Source organism: Hemitrygon akajei, chromosome 2 (assembly GCF_048418815.1).
Source record: "Hemitrygon akajei chromosome 2, sHemAka1.3, whole genome shotgun sequence".
Classification (NCBI taxonomy): Eukaryota; Metazoa; Chordata; class Chondrichthyes; order Myliobatiformes; family Dasyatidae; genus Hemitrygon; species Hemitrygon akajei.
The window spans coordinates 92489304-92503730 of record NC_133125.1 but is presented as its reverse complement, the minus strand read 5'-3'; the positions used below and the strand labels follow the sequence as shown (position 1 = coordinate 92503730).

The window sequence follows — 14427 nt, the reverse complement described above, 5'->3', positions numbered from 1 at the left end:
CAGAGAATGTGTTCAGCTGGCCTTCAGTAGTCAGGGCATTGAGTTCAGGAGTAGGGTCATTCCATTGCAGTCATACAAATAATCAGTGGGGCCACACTTGTAGTATCATGTCTGGTTTCAGTCAGGCTGTAAAGAAGAAAGATGTTGTCAAGTTGGAGAGAGCGCAGAAGAGATTTACGAGGATGTTGCCTGGACTAAAGGCTTGAGCTATATATAGAGATCGGTCAGTTGGATATTTATCCCCTGGAGCACAGGAAGATCAGGAGAGACCTCACAGAAATTTATAAATTAATGTGGGGAATGAATGAGGTGTTTGGTCATAGTGTTCATTCATTAGTGTTGGGGTATTCGAAACTAGAGGGCACAGATGGAGGATAAAAGGGGAAAAACTTAAAACAAACCTGAAAGGTAACTTCCTTACAAATGATAGAGAGTGCCTGCAAGGACTGCCAGAGTAAGTGGTCAGGGTGGATACATTTGCAACATTTAAGAGGCATTAAGATGGGTACAAAGAGGGGGAGGGGCTTGGAGAGATACAGGCTGAAATCAGGTAACTGGCAATAGCAGGTAAGATGCTGTGACTAGTGTGGAGTAGTTGAACCAAAAACTTTATTTGCATCCTATATTACTCTATAACTTTATGAATCTAATCTAGTTACTTCCAACCTGCAGTGATATGGAATTCACTGTTACTATTCCATGGGTCAATTATCCTGATCAGGGTCAAGTCAAGTCAAGTCAAGTCACTTTTATTGTCATTTCGACCCTAACTGCTGGTACAGTGCATAGTAAAAATGAGACAACATTTTTCAGGACCGTGGTGTTACATGACACAGTAAAAAAACTAGACTGAACTACGTAAAAAAAAACAGAGAAAAAAAAGCACACAACTACACTAGACTACAGACCTACATAGGACTGCATAAAGTGCACAAAAACAGTGCAGGCATTACAATAAATAATAAACAGGACAATAGGGCAAGGTGTCAGTCCAGGCTTCGGGTATTGAGGAGTCTGATAGCTTGGGGGAAGAAACTGTTACATAGTCTGGTTGTGAGAGCCTGAATGCTTCGGAGCCTTTTCCCAGACAGCAGGAGGGAGAAGAGATTGTATGAGGGGTGCATGGGGTCCTTCATAATGCTGTTTCCTTTGCGGATGCAGCGTGTAGTGTAAATGTCCGTAATGGCTGGAAGAGAGACCCTGATGATCTTCTCAGCTGACCTCACTATCCGCTGCAGGGTCTTGCGATCTGAGATGGTGCAATTTCCAAACCAGGCAGTGATGCAGCTGCTCAGGATGCTCTCAATACAACCCCTGTAGAATGTGATGAGGATTGGGGGGATGGGAGATACTTTCAGCCTTCGCAGAAAGTATGCTGCTGGGCTTGTGAAAACATGGGGATAGCTGGTGCATATCCCAGGTACTGGTTATGTGACCACTGACACCAGGTGGACAATCTCTGAAGGGTGTGTCGATGGCTGAGGTCACCCATCTTGTAAAGACACTGCCCAGAAGAAGGCATGGCACATAATGATGATGATGAGTATAACAACCAGAACTCTGAAGAACTAAACACCAGTCAGGCAACACAATAAAACATTTATTTTTGCTCATTGAATTGTGAAATCCACAAAAGTGGCTTGTGCTGCATCTGGAGAAAGGGATTATCTCATGAATAATTACCAACAAAAAGGCAATTCAGTTGTGAAAATTCCTTGGCAGATGAAGTGCAAACATTGCTGAGAGCGTGCCAAATCAAACTGTTCCCATTAGCTGATTTAATGATACTGATCACATTGAAATTTTATTGAAAAGAGTGAAGTTGCTGAATTGGTTGGGTTTTTCTTCTTGAACTGAATACTGTTAGAACAATTATTCAATTATTTGAAAAATATATTATTTACGAAGTAATGAGTATCTAATCACAACAGAATGCCATCCCCAGTGATAAGATGATATGTGTGATAAAAAATTATGTACAATTGTTTTTTGAAGTTGTTTTATAATGTGTCATTAAGTTAAACTTGAAATTGTAGTGGATATCCTTATGGCTCAGTTCTGCTTCTAATGTCTGCTTCTAATGATTTGAAATGTGAAGAGGTTGATTTAAATGGTTAATAAAGGAATGTGTGCTTCAGGTTTAAATATTTTGAAATTATAAACTTCAACATGACCTAACTGCCTTTCAGATGAAAGAACGTGTGAGCCATATCAATTCCGGTGCAAAAACAATCGTTGTGTACCTGGACATTGGCAGTGTGATTATGATAACGACTGTGGAGATAATTCTGATGAGGAATCATGCGGTAAGTTGACCACTTGCTTATTTATGTGAAAACATTCCCAGTATTGACAGTACTCGTAAAATGGATCATGTTGTATTCTGTTGCCTGGACGACACAGCGTTGCACTCACATTCTATGCTGAGAGTGTTAGTGACTCCAGTGAAAATCGTTGAAAGTAGAGGAAGAAGAAAATTACTATGGAGGAGTTTATTGGAGTTCTGGAAACACACACTGATTTGAAAATATCAGTGATGCTTCTGAGATGAAAGGAATATAGGAAGAGATGTATCATTAAAGACAGGCCAATGTCCATGAGCATCATGAGTGTAATCATTACTTATTAGCATAAATACTCAACATTCTATTTTGTACACATACATTCAATGGCCACTTTATTAGGGACACCAGCTCATTAATGCAAGCATCTAATCAACCAATCTGAGTTGTGGCAGCAACTCAGTGTATAAAACCATGCAGCCATGGTCAAGAGGTTCAGTTGTTGTTCAGACCAAACATCAGAATGGGGAAGAAATGTGATCTAAGTGACTTTCACCGTGGAATGATAGTTGGTCCCAGATGGGGTGGTTTGAGGAGTATCTCAGAAACTGTTGATCTGCAGGGATTTTCACATACAACAGTCTCTAGAGTTTACAGAGAATGGTGTGAAAAACAAAAAAAAAATCCAGTGAGTGGCAGTTCTGTGCTCGAAAAAGTCTTGTTAATGAGGGAGGTTAGAGAAGAATGGCCAGACTAGTTCAAGCTGACAGGAAGGCAACTGTAACTCAAATAAACAAACATATTACAGTGGTGTGTAGCAGAGTAACTCTGAATGCACAACAAACCTTGAAGTGGATAGGCTGCAGCAGCGACGGACCGTGAACATACACTTAATGCCACTTTATTAAGTAAAGGAGGTACCTAATAAAGTGATCACTGAGTGTATTTATCTCATGTTATATTTATTATTTCCTTTTACTTCTATAAATTATCTCCTTTAATATCTATAAGCTTTAGGGTATTTACTAACGTCTGAACTTCCCACGCAATCCCATATGAAAATCACATGGTTGACTTTTTTTTTAGGCTTTTGGATTTCATTTAACTCTTCAAGCTTTTCCATTAGGTAATCAGGGTCCCGTTTCTGTTTTACCATCTCAAACAAGAGAAAATCTGCAGATGCTGAAAATTCAAGCAATACACTCAAAATTCTGGAGGAACTCAGCAGGCCAGACAGCATCTATGGAAAAGGGTACAGTCAGCAATTTCGGCCGAGATCCTTCATCAGGACTACTAAGTTCCTCTAGTGTTTTGTGTGTGTTGTTCTGCTTTGCTGTATCTAGGTTCTTCGCTTTAATTTATTCACAGGGTACTGTCAAGAGTAGCATGTATTAGCTGTAGCTACTTTCTCTTGAGTAGTTAGTGCTGAGCTTCTCTTTTGAACTGGATTTAAGATGCTCCCATAGAGCTGCTGGGTGGAAAATACCAAGACTTTGACTTAGTAATAAAAACAGCTGACAATAAATTTCCAGTTTGGATAGTATGCAACTTAGAGGGGAATTTGCTGTTAATACCTATTGCCCTCTTTCTATGAGTTATTCAACATGTGTTCAGAAGATACTTTCAAAGAAATCTTGATGTTTTCTGTATCGCATCTCCTTGGCTATATAAATTACAATCATAGAGATAAAAATAATGACTGCTTCTGGTGATGGATGGAGTGCTGAACAATTGGACCCTATTCTCCTGAATTTAATTGAATATTGAAAATATGGTTAGACCTGCACTTATCTATGCAAGTGAAGAATTTTCCATCATGTTGCCTTGTATACAGTGAGGTAACTCTGGAGTGTTAGTATTTGTGCTACTCTGGAGGATATTAAGATTTTGACCTGCTCTTGTAGCCACAGTTTTATATGCTTTGTTCAATTAAATTGCTAATCAATGTTGCTTTTTTATGCACAAAGAATCCATTGTCATGGTGACAGACTTAACTTGGTTAAACTTGCATAATACTGTATATGTCTCCCCTGACAAAAAAAACCACCAGCTGCCACTACAGTGAATTAAGAATTTTAAAAAGCAGAAGTTTGGAAAGTTGCCCTTAAGTAACTTTGAATCTTTTGAGCAAGCCTTCTATTTTCTCATCAATGTGAGTTTCCAAAACTCCAATAAACCCCTCCATAGTTATCAAACCGCTCCCCAGATGCTGCATGTACTGCTTCAAGGAAAACAGGTAAACATGACATAGCTGACTTACTGAAGCCGGTATCAACTTTCCAAGTCAGTATGTTCAGGTCTAGATTGTTTTAATTGAAAGGTACCAAGTAGGCAAGCAGCTGCTCCAGACTGCACATCAAGGATCAACTTTATTTGCCATATACATTTATATGCATTGGGAATTTGCTACGGTGTGTTAACATGACATACAACAAAAACCAACATTCAAAAATTACAAAGAATGAAGATAGAGGCTCAAGTACTGGCATGGAATAAAATCCTTGAAAAAAATATAAAATGAAGATGGCAAAAAATATGAAGTCGCTCATTTGGATAAAATAGTGGATTTATAACATTTTCTTCTGATTATATATGTATATTCTTAAACTTGAAGAGAAATTGGACAGAAATTCTCCATGTAGACCTTCCTGTCAATGATAATACTTTTCAAAAACATTTTTAATGTATATCTTCAGGTTGTTCAGAGGCAATGCACACATACAAAGAATAATTAGAAACTGCATCTCTCCAATGTGACATTTTGATTTTTTGTTAATTGCCGTGAACAATTTTGTTGCTAATTTGATTTAAAAATATATAAATTAAAGTATGCTTTAACTGGCACCAGCTAAATCTTTCTGCAACCCTGTGAGATTAGGCATTGAATTTCAAAATAAAATTATTAATGGCCCAGGGTTCATTAGATAATTAGTAAATCTTTCTTTAAATTAACCAACAAAGTAGAAAAACATAAACGTGAGAAATTCTGCAGATGCTGTAGTTCAAAATACTTGGCTGAGATTTTTAAATCTTATAGAGAATGTTAAAGCAAAAAAGATATACCAGAAGCACTCAGCAGGTCAGCCAGCATCTGTGGAGAAAGAAACTGAGATAATGTTCTTTGCCAGCATTTCCAGTTCTGATGAAACATTATCTTGGCATCCTTTTCTATATTTGTTGCCTGAATGCTGAGTGTTCCAAGATAACCTTTCACATTGCCAGATTTCATTTTCAAATTGCTATGTGGAATAAATGCCAGAGTAGATGGAAGGGAGGTTGTGGAGTTGTCTGTCATTGTCCTTAAACTTACATGTTATTGGTGAATCATATACATTTTGTCAAAGAGAGCTTTGTGAACGTGAACAAAAAGTATTCAAGGTCAAATTGGAGATTTAAGTAGTAAACTTCAGTTATTTTAGTCAATTATGTCCTGAAGGAATGTCCAAAGGATCAGGTTTTGACAACCCATGTGCTTCACAGGCACCAGCAGGTGACATAGAGAAGACAGTGCAAGATTGTGAAGGCATGAACATGAGAATTTTAAAATTTGGCTTTTGTGGGATTGAGAATCAGTTTCAGTCAAAGTTCAAAGTTGAAAATGCATTTATTATCAAAATATGTATACTTCACACAACCTTGAGATTCATCTCCTATCAGGCAGCCGCAAAACACAAAAACCACATAGAACTCAGTAGAGTAAACTAAGAGCGACAAATGCTCAGTATGCAGAGAAAAAGAAACAAATTGTGCAAACAATTAAAGTAAGCCAATTGCATTCAGAACTGAAGTTCACAAAAGTAAGTGCTCTGCCAGGCATCAGTGCAGCCAATTCAGAACCCTATTAGTTTTGGATCAGTGCAGAGACGAGTAAACGTCGCAGAGCAGCAAGCCTGTCCCTCACCTCTGACCCCGACACCCTGACCTTTTATAAGCAAAAAAACCCAGAAAACTACAGATGTTGGAAATCTAAAATAAATTTTTTTTAAAAAAACAGAAATTACTGGAAACACTCATCTATGGAAGGAGAAACAGTTAATGTTTCTGGATAAAGAGCCTTCATTGGAAGCATGAATTTTTTGAATTAATGAGACAGTACAATTTAGGAAATCAGCTTAAAAATTTTTAGATGAGCTCAAGGTATCTGATTTGTGTTGTGTAGCAACATATTATAGATTGCTTTTGCTTAATGAGGTGCAAGGCAGTATTCTATATAATCAGGAAAGTCCATTTATTGCTCTTAAAACATATTTGTACCTCCCAGCCGGAAACCCCAAAGCATTTACAACAACAAAAATTACATCTGAAATATATTCACTCATGTGAAGAAAAAATCTTGTCTAATTTCTGTACAGCGAGGTTCACTAAATGAGAGTCATCAAACATTTTGACAGATAAAAGAAGTAAAAACGTCAGTCAGCCATTGTGCATTGTGGGCGAAGTGCCAGATGCCTGAGTGGCACATTCATTCACTGTGACTAAGTTTCCTTTTGTCTACAGAGGATGGAGCATTCCATATTTTCAGGCTTGCCCTTGGCCATCTCACTCACTGCAACAACTGCACCAGCCTTTTCTTTCTTGATTGTGTGATTTTAAGCAGTAGTCTCTCATTCAACATTGTAAATCTTGAACTCTTTAAGAACGTATTTGACCTCATTGCTACATCAGGCCATTGCGCTTACATTTTTACATAAGAAACAAAAGCAAACATAGGCTATTTGGCACCCTGTGCCTGCATGATTTATTTGCCCTGTCATGACTTCTCTGCATTAACCCCATATCTGTTGATTTTCTTAGTATCCCAAAATTCTATCAATCTCCATCTCAGATATACTCAAAGACTGAGGTTTCACTGCCCACTTCAGAAACAAATTCCAAAGATCTACCACCCTTCGGGTAACGACATACTTTCTCAACTGTGTCCTGAACAGCTGGCCCATTACTTTGCAACTTTAACCCCTGATAAATGTTACCTCAGGAAAAGCAAACTGTACATTCATCCTGCCAAGCCCTATAGGAATGGTCATATCTCATCGTTACGAAGTCAAGTGACAACAGATAAGTGACAACCAATGTGGTGAACTCTTACCATCACTCGTCCTATCAAATGTTTACATAAGAACATAAGAAATAGGAGCAGGAGTAGGCCATCCAGCCCATCGAGTCTGCCCCCCATTTAATAAGATCATGGCTGATCTGTCTGTAAATTCAGCTCCATCTACCTGCCTTTTCCCCATAAACCTTAATTCCATTACTAGGTAAATCTATCTAACTGTTTCATAAATATATTTAATGAAGAAGCCTCAACTGCTTCCCTGGGCAGAGAATTCCACAGATTCACCATTCTCTGGGAAAAACAGTTTCTCCTCATCTCCATCCTAAATCTTCTCCCCTGAATCTTGAGGCAATGTCCCTTAGTTCTAGTCTCACCTACCAATGGAAACAACTTTCCTATTTCTATCTTATCTATCCCTTTCAAAATTGTGTATGTTTCTATAAGATCCCCTCTCATTCTTCTGAACTCCAGAGAGTATAGTCCCAGGCGACTCAATCTCTCCTCATAGGTTAACCCCTTCATCCCTGGATTCAACCTGGTGAACCTCCTCTGCACTGCCTCCAAAGCCAGTATATCTTTCCTCAAGTATGGAGACCAGAACTGCACACAGTACTCCAGATGCGGCCTCACCAGTACCCTGTGTTGTTGCAGCATGACCTCCCTGCTCTTGGTTCAAACCCTCTAGCAATGAAGGCCAACATTCCATTTGCCTTCTTTGTAACCTGCTCTACCTGCAAGCCAACATTTTGCGATTCATGCACAAGCACTCCCAGGTCCCTCTGCCCAACAGCATGCTGCAATCTTTCAACATTTAAATAATAATCTGCTCTTCTATTATTCCTTCCAAAGTGGATGATCTCGCATTTACCAACATTGTATTCTATCTGCCACACCTTGGCCCACTCACTTAACCTATCTATGTCTCTCTGAAGTCTCTCCACATCCTCTGTACAACTTGCTCTTCCGTTCAGTTCAGTGTTATCAGCAAATTTTGCTATGTTACAGTCAGTTCCCTCTTCCAAATCATCAATGTAAATGGTAAACAGCTGCAGGCCCGGCATCAATCCCTGCGACACCCCACTCACCATAGACTGTCAACCAGAGAAACACCTGTTTATACCAACTCTCTGCCTCCTATCGGTTAACTAATCCACTATCCATGCCAATACATTTCCTCTGACTCCATGCTTACGAATGTTATTTATAAGTCTCTTGTGCGGCACCTTATCGAACGCCTTCTGGAAATCCATGTATACAACATCCACCTGTTCTCCTCTATTCATTGCACTCATTATGTCCTCAAAGAAGTCCAGTAAGTTTGTCAAACAGGACCTGCCCTTTCTAAATCCATGCTGCCTCTGTCTAATGGAACCACGCCTTTCTAAATGTTTCACTATTTCTTCCTTACTGACAGCTTCAAGCATTTTTCCAACTTCAGATGTTAAGCTCACTGGCCTATAGTTGCCCGTCTTTTACCTACATCCTTTTTTAAAAAGTGGTGTGACATTTGCTGTCTTCCAGTCCGCTGGGATCTGCCCAGAATCGAGAGAGTTTTGATAAATGATTGCCAACGCGTTTGCTATATCATCTGCCAATTCCTTCAGCACCCTGCGATGCATCCCATCAGGACCAGGGGACCCTAGGATGCATCCCATCAGAACCAGTTTATCTTTCCTTAGCTATTTGGTGATATTTTTATTTCTTAAATTGGCCTTTATACATAGCCTTTGACAACAGTCAACAAGATGCTACCAGCAAAGCCTATGAATTACCAGTATTGTTACGTAGACAGTAGACTAGTTCTTACAAGGATCTTTTTGGTAACCTGTTAATCTCAAAAGGCTCCAAGACTTCTTATTCAAGTCTATGAAGGTCATTTTTTCCTTTCAATCTTTGCTCTTTCTTGGAGCATATGATGCAGCTTTCACAGGTGTACTGAAAGGAAGAGAGCATTAGTCTAATAGACAGACATGTGATCAGGGTTAGCAGCCATATTGTTCTTGGACCATTAATTAAGATATTGGAGGTTTTTCATTGTCTGTCAAGGTCAAGTGAGTTAATAGGGATTGAAACAAGAAAACAAAAATCATCCCCATTGCCCCGAGCTTCATTATCATGGAGTTATGTGTCTGGAAAATTGTTCTGTGATATCTATTGGCTTACTGAGTTGGTGTACGCATCAGAGAACTTGATCCATGATTCATCTGGTGAGTGAGAGACAAATGTATATTATCTACAAAGAGCAGGTCCCAATGAATGTACTTATCAAATATTTACCAATATGTCGTTCACCCAAAATTTGGCAACACCAAAGTAAATGACTAGTTTCTAGAGTCATTGCTTGCAATATAAATACAAGAGGTAGATATGGCACAAGTAATACTTTGGTTTACTGTATATGATTAAATGAAGCAAAGAACAGCATCTGCAGAATTTCTCATGTTCTATCAAATTCGGTATTTTTCTTCACACAAGTAATAATCATTTCCAGTCAAAATGCAACTTTATAAATTAACAGCTACACTGTCACAGATAACATGTGTTAGGCTTTGAACAGAACAGTACAGCACAATGCAGGCCTCTCAGCCCATGATGTAGTGCCAACTCTGTAACCTACTCCAGACTCAATCTAAACCTTCCCTCCCATATAGATCTCCATTTTTCTTTCATTCATGTGCCTCTCTAAGAGTCTCTTAAATGTATATGTCTCTGCCATGACCCTTACTTCATGCACCTACCACTCTGTGTTAAAAAAATACCTCTGACATCCCCCCATACTTTTGTCCAAACTCCCTAAAGTATTTGACATACAATACTATATATATTGCTATGGTGCCCAAGACTTTTGTACAGTGCCATATTTGTCAATGTGGAGCGGAGACCCAGTTTGTAAACCTGGCAGGAGCAAAGAATATTGTCTGTCAAGGCCAAGTGACACTGGTGAAGGTGAAGCACTGGGGGAGGTGTGTGGGACAGGTGGCAGAGAAGGAGTGCCAGAGATGATGAATGCAGTGGTACAGACAAATCCAGCCCTGAGACACCAGGCAAAGTCATTTGATTCCAAACAATTGGTTTATTGACCAATACATAATGTCACTCTGGTACTTCCCGCAACCTCTATTTTTCCTTCCCCTTTTCCCAGCAATGAATCCCCTCTCCCTAACCATGAATCCCCTCTCCCTGCCCCCTTCCCACTATCAGTTCATAACAGAGACCCATATCAGAACTAGGTTTGTCATTAGTTACATGTCATGACATTTGTTTTTCTTTGCAGCAGCAGTACAGTGCAATACATAAAATTACCACAGCACTTTGCGCAAGTCTTAGGCACCCAGCTATACATGTATGTAAATGTGCCTAAGACTTTTGCTCAGTACTATGTCTGGTTTTATTGTGATTTAGAGATACAGCATGATAACAGGCCCTTCCTGACCAATGAACCTGCGCCACACAAATATACCCCTGTGACCAATAAATCTAATAACATGTATACCTTTGGCATGTGGGAGAAAACTGGAGCACCGGAAGAAACTGACAAAATATGCAAACTCCTTACAGTGGCGGAATTGAATTCTGCACTGTCCATTAAAAAAACTAGTGTATGATTCATGTATTTCACAGCTTTTGAAAAGAAAGCACCGAATTTTTGTATAGCTTCAGAACCCTTTGCATGGTTAGTTTGCAGTAGTGGTTATTATTATTAAACTTCATTAAGGTTATTTGTAAAACAGTGACATGAGAACTCTTTGCATTCAGGCCACTAAATTGATTCAAGTTTGTATAATAATAGAAAAAAATCCTTGGAAGAAATGGATTGTGCAATTAAGAGATTTTAATTTCTTATTTATTATCTATCAGCACTGCGCTCTTGCTCCCTGAATGAGTTTACCTGTGCTAATGGCCGTTGTGTTGCTGCCAGATGGAGATGTGATGGAGATTATGATTGTTCTGATAGCTCAGATGAAGTAAGTGCTCAGTCTCCATTTATTTCATTTTAGAGACAAATAGAGATGATTAAATATTAGGTACAATGTGTGCCATCTATTTCAAGCCCTGACTAGGGCTCACACTGTGTTCAAATTTGTTCAGATAATATCCCCATGCCCTGATAATGGCACTCCAATTTGAATGTCAGACCCAAATATATGCATTCACCCTACAACAGACCCTATTCTGCAAAGCAATGTTTCATTCCATCAGCAAATCTTTTTTTCCACTAAGAATAAATTTCTCAATGTCCTCTCTCTCTCTGCCTTTTATAAACATTACTTTTCAAGATCAGCCACCTATACACTGCCACACTAGATCCTCTTGCCCATCACTTCAGTGATTGACGCAACTTCTCTAACCCTACAGAATACTAAATTTAAGAACAGACGTTTAAAAAGGAAACAGAGGTAGATGTAGGTTATCTGGCCCTTTGAGCTTGACTTCCATTCATACTTCATCTTTTATGTCAATACACTTTCCTTGCTCTATACCCACATATAACTCCATTTCTCTAGGGTACAGAATTCGAAAGATTCACTCTTCCTTGCATGAAGAAATTCCTCCTCATCTCAGTCTTGTATATCCTATTCTTTAATCTGACACTGAGATAACTGGTTCTAGACTCCACAAACAGGGAAAGCATGTCTGCGTGTAGCCTGCAGGATCCTATAATCATTTGGAAAGTATTGCTCAGATCACTTGTTCTTCTAAATTCAAGAAAATTACATCCTAGTCTATTCAATCTCAATTCAGATTGCAAATCTGCTTTTCCTGAAATTGGTCTAGTGCAGGGATTCCCAACCTGGGGCCCATGCTCTCCTTGCTTAATGTTATTGGTCAATGGCATAAAAAAAAGTTGGGAACCCCTGAACTTGTAAATTTTTGCTGGTGTCCCTCTATAGCAAATTCATCCTTATTTTATGTAAATTATCAAAGGTGTGACCTCACAAAAGGGCCTATATAATTGCTGTAACACATTTGTACCCTGTACTCAAATGCCGACATAACAGACCAATACATTATTTGCTTCTCTATTTGCTGACTGCAGTTGGTTTTCAGTGGTGTGTCTATCAGGACCCCTTGGACTTTTGTACATAAGCATAATACAGTCTCTCACCACTTTGTTTAAATCTATCTCTGGTCTTCATCTTATCTCAGCAACATTTCCACTTATGTATTTTCTGTGACGTGTTCAAACCTCCTGACTTACCTCTTTCCCTCTAATATTTGTTGCAGACTTTAGTTGCCTTGGACAAACTGAATCCCTCATTCTCATACTGTTTTAAAAGCCATAGTATTTCAACTGTCATTATTCTTTCAATATGCAACATTATTTTTTTCCCTATGTCTCCTTGAAATGCTTTGGAGCATTTCAAGTACTAGAAATACAATATGTGTTAAAAATGTTATTTATTTAACTGTACTAGTACAAATAATTATCGGAGAAATTGTTTGCATTATTGTGTGCACAGGTAATTTATCAACTACTTTTTACCCAGTGACTGCTATCATTGTTAATCAGTTTCCATGCAAAACAAATTCAAATGTCTTTTTGAATTGAACAAGGTAAAAGGCAGATATTTCCATACATGTAATCCTGAGTGCCACAGCAATAACATCAACTTTAACATTGTCCAAAGAACTTATTATTAATCTGTATTATCTAATATTCATTCTGTATAGAAAACTGGACTTGATGCTTTCTCAGTCTCTGCAATGGAATGTGGTTTGCCAGTGGGCATTAGTGGAACCAAAATTAATAGTGGTTCTTTGTAAGGAATAGAAATTTTCACTTAACAGCAATGCTTAAACATACATATGTGCATCAGAAGTTGTTCAGCTGTTCCACTGTTGCTCAGCTTTCCACTACACAGACTCTAACTTTGTTTATACAATATTCAGACAGATAAAGAGACAGCATAGGAGGGTGAACTCCCTTGGTCTGGGAAATTGTGTTGGACAGAGGCCCTATGTGTTTAAGGACAGGAGAGGAGGCAGAGATCCCATTGGTTTAGAAGGACCTGTCCTGGTCCCAGCACAAATGTGCAAAAGCTAAGAAAGCAGGGCAGCGCCTCTATTCCCCAATTTCCCTCGGGATCAATAAAGTATGTCTGTCTGTCTGTATTTTCTTAGGAGTTTGTGCAAATTCAGCATGATGTTTAAAACTTTGATGAGCTTCTGTAGATTTGTAGTAGAGGGTATATTCACTGGCTGCATCACAGTCTTCTATGGAAACACCAAAGCCCTTGAATGAAAAGTTCTACAAAAAGTAGTGGATATGGCCCAGTCCATCACGGGTAAAGCCCTCCCAACCATTGAGCATATCTATATGAAACGCTGCTGCAGGAAAGCAGCATCCATCATCAGGGACCCCCATCGCCAGGACTTGCTCTCCTCTCACTGCTGCCTTCAGAAAGAAGGTACAAGAGCCTCAGGACTCACTCCACCTGTTTCCGAAAAGTTACTACCCCTTAACCATCAGCCTCTTGAACTAAAGGGGATAACTTCACTCAACTTCACTTATCCCTTGTTCCCACAACCAATAGACTCACTTTCAAGGACTCTTCATCACGTGTTCTCGATATTTATTGTTTATGTATTTATTATTATTATTTCTTTGTTTTGCATTTGCACTGTTCATTTTCTTCAGCACTCTGGTTGTACAACCTAGTTTTGAGGTCTTTCATTATTTCTGTAATGGTTATTATTCCGTAGATTTCCTGTATACCCCCGGAAAAATGAATCTCAGGATTGTATATGATGACATACGTGTACTTTGATAATAAATTTACTTTTAACTTTGAAATTTGAACAAGAGGGGATGACAGAGCCCTCATAGATTTAAGGACAGGTGGAGGCTTTCTGGGTCAAGTCAGAGGATGGGGTCCCCTTGGGCTAAAGAAAGAAAGGGAGATAGAAGGCCCTTAGGTAACAGAGGCCTCATAGAAAATAGAAGACCCATGAATTTTAGAGATAGATCAGGAGATGGGCCTCAACATTTATGGATAGTATGGGAGATACTGTCCTCATATGTTTGGGAATGATGAGGGTGCTGGTGAGGGAAGGTGCTCCTGCTCCCATTCCCACAGCATGGAGTCACTT

The 14427-nt window shown here is 39.0% G+C and overlaps 1 protein-coding gene across 1 annotated transcript in view; it reads left to right on the top strand.

Moving 5' to 3' along the window:
* Window positions 1–14427, top strand: part of LOC140714547 (low-density lipoprotein receptor-related protein 1-like) — a 1940354-nt gene that overhangs the window by 1795073 nt on the left and 130854 nt on the right. The window contains exons 68-69 of the mRNA XM_073025830.1: window positions 2190–2306; window positions 11194–11300. Of these exons, the coding sequence (XP_072881931.1) occupies window positions 2190–2306; window positions 11194–11300 (224 nt within the window). The remainder of the gene's footprint in view (window positions 1–2189; window positions 2307–11193; window positions 11301–14427) is intronic.